The following is a 7,187-nucleotide window of genomic DNA, read 5'->3' as shown; positions in this document are numbered from 1 at the left end:
GAACACTTTTTATAGGCACTGTATTCATTTAAGTTGTACTGTACCATGTTTATTCATTAATTTGAGAAATTGACCTCTAAAATTCATTAATTCTGATTGCTTTTGTGGCATGAATTTCAGCGTTATCACACCATGACATAATGACGAGGCCCAATTAGTCACTCATACTCATGAACCTACAAATGATGTTCTGGAAATTAGCTCATTGATTGCTTAAGGAATTCAATCAAAATGTTGTTATTGTGTTACCCACTACCAAGTTTTTTTTTATAGGACCAGTTTGAAAACATGAATTTTACGAGCTTTCTAAAATAAGTTGTCAATAACCATTCAAGCAAAACACTCCAAAGGTGGAAAAAAGAGAAAGTGTTCATAAATGTATATTATTGTGACCTGCATCTGCATCCATCTTTATATAATGTGTTTATAGTTGACTTTTTTCTATAAAGAAACACTGACACTTCTTCAAAAAAAAAAAAAAATCAACCCTAAACAAAACATTCTAATTGATGTTACTTTAAAATTTAAGCAATGATCCTGGGTGTGAAATTTTACATCCATTCCGTAATTGCAATAGTGGGACTATTTTCTTAATTTTTTCTGTAAATGGCAAACATTTTGGACTTAACATTAAAAGATGAGACAACATCAACAAATCAAAATTTCAGATTACATTTCCCTGCATTTATATCTAGATTTTATGCACAACTTAGAGGATATGATTATTTGTTATAGAGCACCAACATCTTTGGGTCAAAGTATCTGGACAAGTTGCTGAATTTTACTACTTTTTTTTTTTACAGCTGTGTTCTGTTACTCCAATTATTTAAACAATGAACAGCACTAATTGTATTCTCTGTTGGGTTTTGCTTGTGTGTACAGAATTTCCAGTTACATGAAAACCTGAGAGCCGTTTATGGGTAAAAAAAAAAACAAGCAGCTGTGAAGCTCAGAAAAGATGGAAAAATCAATAAGAGCTATTGCACAAACATTGGCCAGTTAAATCATTTGGAATGTCCTCAAGAAAAAAGAAACCACGGAGGTGCAAAGTAACAGACATATACCAAGGATATCATCGGTAGTTGACAACAGAAATATTGTAAGATCTTTAAAGAAAAAAACACACAAAAACTACTAATGGCATAAGCACACTCCTCCAAACAGCAGGACTAAAGGAATCACAATCCGCTGTTTGCAGGGAAGTTCATGGATTCACCAGGAGACACAAACTATTAGCAAAAAGAATCTATCTAAAGATTGAAATTTGCTTAAAGGTAAAGAGATGAGCTCTAAAAAACATTGAGGCACGCTTTTTAGACCAATTAGACAAAAATTAATCTTTACAAAAATGATGGATAGGTTAAAGTCTGGAGAAAGAAATTATCCTAATATTCAAGCTCATCAGTGAAACAGTGGATGTTATAGATTTTATATTAGACTTGCATGGCTTCTGAGATTGGCTTATTGATCTTTATTGAAGACTTTACAACAGAATGAGTGTGTTACAACAAAATGACAGATGCAGCTTAGCTGTTTGGAAATTCAAAATCCATCTATCCAATTCTTTCTGGTTTTTGACTGAAAATGTGCTGGTTAAGCTTAAAATAATGGCTAATTTTCTGAGCTGTGTTTTTTAATCCAGATACAATATCTGGCAATTATGCTGATATTTTGATCTGATATGCTATATATCTCATCTTTTATTTCCATATTATTTGCAGTCAATAGCAACGTTTCAAAATCTTTGGAGGGGGTCAATGGCACCATATGGGTGGGCGGTGGGGGTCCAGGAAAATTCAAAGGGCCCCCGGCCGACAGGAGGCTCCCCCAAAAATTGATTTAAAAAAAATAGAAATAGAATAAAATATTTCGATATAATGTCAATAATAAAAGTACACATTTTTAAACTTGTTTTTAGCAGTAAAAATTAAATGTTACCCCTTTCAGACCAAAAGGCAAATATCCATATTTGAACTGAACACCCCTCTGTATCTTCATGAAATGGTTTGTTCCTGCTGCTTAGTGCACTTGACGGTGATCAGCAGCAGTTAGCACAAGACAAGAACTACAGTATCTTAGTATATCGCCAAATAGTCAAGTTTTAAGAAACATAGAGAGATTGAGAGAAATAGAAGACAGACAAAAAAAAGAGTATCAATTTGTAACCCAGTTTTTCTCCAAGAGAGGTAGGTGGACTGTGTGAGATTATCAACCATTTAGCATAGTTAGCTTAGCTACATACTACTGTTTGCCTCCATTTCACCACATTTAATCAGCGAAGGAAAAGAACTACCAAACTAGTCATATATTTAACTTGTCTCTGTAGCTTTTACCACACTTAACAACAGATGAGTCAGTCGGCAGCAGCTCTGGCCCCCATACTAAAATAACCCCTCCCCCCCGTCCCAGTGGAAAAGGTGAGTTCCAAGTGTTCAGTGATGAGCTAATTAGCATTATTCCAGGGAATCTGTGGATTTCTCCCGTCTCTTTGCTCTTTTTACAATTATACAGCAAAAAGAATGTATATATTACTGACAGAAATTGAAACAATTTTTATTAAAATGATAAAATAGCCTGTCTGCACTGGAGGCTGGGCAGTTTAAACTGTGGGTATTCTACAAATAGGTTGCGTTTAAGTTACAGATATCTGCTGCCACTTTCCCTCCTGACCTGTCCCCTCTCCTCCTAAGTGAAATTAAAGCTGCAGTATGTAACTTTTATATATAAGAAGAAAATCTTTTATATATTTAAAACTGTCACTATGTCTTGACAGTATGGTATGAGAGGTAATCTGGGAAAAAGAAAGAAAAACTGCCTTCTCCCAGTACTATCTAGAAAAGAAAAGTAAAAAACAGAGGCAGGAGGTGGGTCTTAGCGCTGTCAATCACCATCTTGTTTGGTGCTGCTCATCCTTCTTCTCCTTTACCTCTTGCTCTGTGGTATGCCATAGCTAGCATAGCCTGCTGTAAATGCTCAGTCTAGTTAGCATAGCTACCAATGACGGCAGATAAATGGTCTATTGATGATGATTTTAAGATACCAATGAATTAGTGAAGCCTGTCAAAGTCCACTACATGGTGGAAACGTAACCGGATATTAATATGATGGTTTGAAAGAAAGAGAACAGCTTGCCTCCTGATGCTGAGCAGCTCCTGAGTGAAAATTGTGCTCCTCAAATAAATAAACAATTTTCCTTCTTTTATTTTTTTTCTCCATTTATTTTAGATCCTGGTGACAGCCATCCAGTGCTTCTTATTGGTAGCTCAAATCGTATTGTCATCACCCATCTAAATGGAACGGGTCTTCAGCCCCTGAGGTCCCTAAGTGTAAATGGAACACTGGCATTGGATTTCCAGCACAGCCAGGAAAGGGTTTGCTGGGCCCTGGCTACAGAGTCCTCTGGGCAACTCCGCTGCGCCGCAACAAGGAATCTACGTGGATTCACACGGGAACAAGAAATAAAAACACAACGGAGTATACAACGTATGTTTTTTTTGTTTTTTTTCCCAGATCTCAGTTCTTATTGTTACATAGTCCTTTCTTGCTGCTACTCTAGTGATGGATTTAACTCATTTACATAAGAAAAAGGAAAAAATGGCATTTCTTTCAGGTTTGGTACGTATTAAAAAATGCCTCTTCACACATCGGCTGAACATTATTTTGCTCCAGCTCTCTCTTCTCCATGCTCTTAGCTGCAAGGCGCCTCTAGCTCCTCATTATCTGTGCAGTTTAAGACAGGTTAGCCTCAGCAATTTTGGGATTCACCTTTATCCTATAGCTGTCACTCCTGCCTGCAGGCATCAAAAGCATTGCTGCTTCTGAATTCCTTTTCCACTATAGATCATTGGAAACATAAATCACCAACATTTGATTTAGCGTTCATGAATGCAGCTCATCTTATTTTCACAGAGACAGATATATCTCAAGTTACAAAGCATGTACAACAAACGTGCTTTGGTATACACAAAAATGACAAAATAATTTCAGAAAGTAAGAATTATCTGTTGCCATGGTAAAATTCAAAGTAGTTTTATGCCAGTTTTACACATCAAACCTAGTATTCATAACATTGAATACTGTCGCTTCTGTGAAAGATAATGGTGTCTCTCAGGGGAGTGCTTGGAATTTATTAAAAATAGCTCAAAAGAACTCTAAATTACAACCTCGAAGGTCAAAGCAGGGGTTTATTATTAAATACAGTTGTATTCAAAATAATAGCAGTTCCGCATCACCATCCATATCAGTCAGTGTTTTTGCAAAAAAAACAACAAAAAAACTTATATCTCTATATGGCAGATAAGCTTCTAGTGGGTTTTTTGTAGCACTAGAAAACTAACACACCCCACTGTCATTGCATGCATGCTTCTGATATTGTGTGCTTGAATAATTAATTAAAAGAAGGGCGATGTTAAAATAATATGGTGGAACTCAATCTGTGTGGTTGTGTATGATATGCGAGAACAGGTTTCAGTGGCCATTGCTTAAAGGGGGGCACAGGGGTATTATGTATTTTCCAGGCACATAGTGCCAAATCATATCACAATCAAGTAATTATGTTACCTTCAGTTATGAAAATGTTGTATATATCAAAAATAACTTAAAATAAATTTTACTTTGCATTATAGCCATATGAGACACCTTGAAATAGGCCTCTCTCTCTCTTCCTAGGGAGCCCTTCAGGAGATGATCACAACAATGCTCCTCCATGATGGGGTTTAGATCTGTTCTTAGGAGCCTTCAACTGAGAAGTAGTTCATATAATAAACTCAGCAGACTCTCAGTATTGTCATACTCTAATTATTATTTATTATGTATCTAATCTTTATGGGCTGATAGGCCCATTTACTGGCCCAAAAGTTGGTCAATGTCATGCATCACAGATATGATGCAGTTCTCAGAAATAATGGTAAATAGTCTAAAGGAAATATTGAAGCATATTTCGGTTTGTACTGAAAATCTACGAGTTTGCAAATGTTTAGAGATTGTTTAAACAGCCTAACACTCCTTTCCCCTCACTTTTTGTGACATGAAATGGGATATAATTTCTTTCATGTTTTGCTTTGAAATAGCATAGAAGCTTTATTCACTTTTTAGTCTTGTAAACAGCTATATAATGAAAGACAACTTGCAGTATAATGACGCTTAGATTTTTTTTAAAATACTTGCCATAATATCAACTAAAACATTATTTCGATTGTTACATGTATAGTTATTTGTGTTCTTTGCCCAGTGACAATATCTGTCACGTATTTATTCATTGCAGATGTGGAGCAGATGGCCATTGACTGGCTGACAGGAAACTTCTATTTTGTTGAACATGCCTCTGACAAGGTATTCGTCTGCAATCGTGCCGGGGACACATGTGTTACAATTCTTCAACTAGACCTGCTGAATCCAAAAGGAATAGCCCTGGATCCTCTCATGGGGTGAGTAAAGTGCAAACAAAAAAATCATATCCTCTCTGAAAGCTACAAATAACTTTCCATCATGCATTTTTTTTATACAAGAGCAAAAATAACACAAGATTTGAAGGGCTGCATTTTTTGCAAAATTGCATTGTGGATGTTATTAGTTCAAATTTCCTGCTTCACTGCTAAAACCTGCAGTGATGCAGAAATCCCTGCAGAGTTTAATAGTAAAGTATTAGAAGCTACAATGGCAGATGAGCAGGTTTCTTTTAAAGGCAAAAAGTGCAAAACCACTGAGTCTGTAGTGTTAAAATAAATTCAAATTCAACACTAATTTACTTCTTTATACGTCATAATTAAATGTAAAAATATATTTCTAGAAAATGAACTCCATTACTATAAAGAAGCAAAAATCATTGAAGAATTAAGCAGTATGTTTCAACGTATGTGTGTTTGTAACTCAGTTCTGCCGTACCTGTAGCGCTTACTAAAAGCTCTTACTCTCTCTTCATATTCAGCCATGTTACTAGCAAGGTTCACCAGCTATCTAAGCATAACCTGTTGCTATTAGCTTGTTTGAATATATACTATCTTACTCTGTGATTTCATACAAATTGTGAAATATAAAAATCTAAATTTCTATGGAGAATTTCTATTTTAGAAAATATAAATTACACATATTATATCTTAACATAATATATATTGACATAAGAGCACAGGCAAACATCATGACCTCCTAAAATATTTGAATGATCTAATATTTGAATGGTTGAAGCAGGACAAATGTTAGAGGTGGGAAGTAAAAAACTGATGAACATGTGCTCATGGTGGAAGAAGCTCATTTCAGTCAAAGTGTAGTATTCATGTAATGATCCATTTTATTCTTTTTGGCAACCTAACCTGATTTATGTATTTATTGTTTTAGTGCATAGAAAAGTGGATGAGCTTTTTTTTCATATATAAGGCATGACATTTAAATTTCTTGACAGTTGCACACAGCTGAAAGCATCTGATCCACCGCTGTTAGTGAATGTCATGGAACCTACATATACAGACGTTTTGACAGGCAAGAAGGACACTGCCATTCAGAAACTTAAAAACATATAAAGATACTTTCAATGAATTCTAAAATGAATTGGAAGTCAGTGAAGAGAGGGTGAAACCAGAGTTGTATGTTCTCACCTTTCACTTTCAAGTGGTTTAGAATCAATCAATCAATCAATCAATCAATCAATCAATCAATCAATCAAATTTTATTTGTATAGCACATTTCAGCAGCAAGGCATTTCAAAGTGCTTTACATAATTAAAATAAAAACAGCATGTGACATTGGATAAACAGTGAGAGAGTTTAACTGGGACTCTAACCCTCTGGGAATTTAGTCAAAATTGAATCCACTGGAAAGCCTGGATTCTAGGGCTGTTGTAAACGAATATTTTAGTAATCGAGTAATCTATCGATTATTCTTACGATTAATCGAGTAATCGGATAAAAAAAAATTATAAAATGAAATATTGGTAAATCTGGCATAATACCGGTGTTACTATCAGATATCAATGTCAGTCCAATTTTTCATATTTGATCATCCCTAACAGTTGCTCAAATATAAAAAATTGGACTGATATTGATATCTGATAGTAACACCGACCGGTATTATGCCAGATTTACCAATATTTCATTTTATAATTTTTTTTTATCCGATTACTCGATTAATCGTAAGAATAATCGATAGATTACTCGATTACTAAAATATTCGTTTACAACAGCCCTAATCGTAAC

The 7,187-nt window shown here is 35.0% G+C and overlaps 1 protein-coding gene across 7 annotated transcripts in view; it reads left to right on the top strand.

Moving 5' to 3' along the window:
• The window catches only part of lrp1bb (low density lipoprotein receptor-related protein 1Bb), a 308,534-nt gene that overhangs the window by 136,730 nt on the left and 164,617 nt on the right, over positions 1 to 7,187 (top strand). For all 7 annotated transcript variants that reach the window (XM_016676720.1, XM_016676716.1, XM_016676718.1 and 4 more), the window contains 2 exons: positions 3,226 to 3,483; positions 5,264 to 5,426. In XM_016676720.1, coding sequence (XP_016532206.1) covers positions 3,226 to 3,483; positions 5,264 to 5,426 — 421 coding nt within the window. The remainder of the gene's footprint in view (positions 1 to 3,225; positions 3,484 to 5,263; positions 5,427 to 7,187) is intronic.

This window comes from Poecilia formosa, unplaced genomic scaffold (assembly GCF_000485575.1).
Source record: "Poecilia formosa unplaced genomic scaffold, Poecilia_formosa-5.1.2 Scaffold140, whole genome shotgun sequence".
Lineage (NCBI taxonomy): Eukaryota > Metazoa > Chordata > Actinopteri > Cyprinodontiformes > Poeciliidae > Poecilia > Poecilia formosa.
This window is presented reverse-complemented; position numbering and strand designations above follow the sequence as displayed.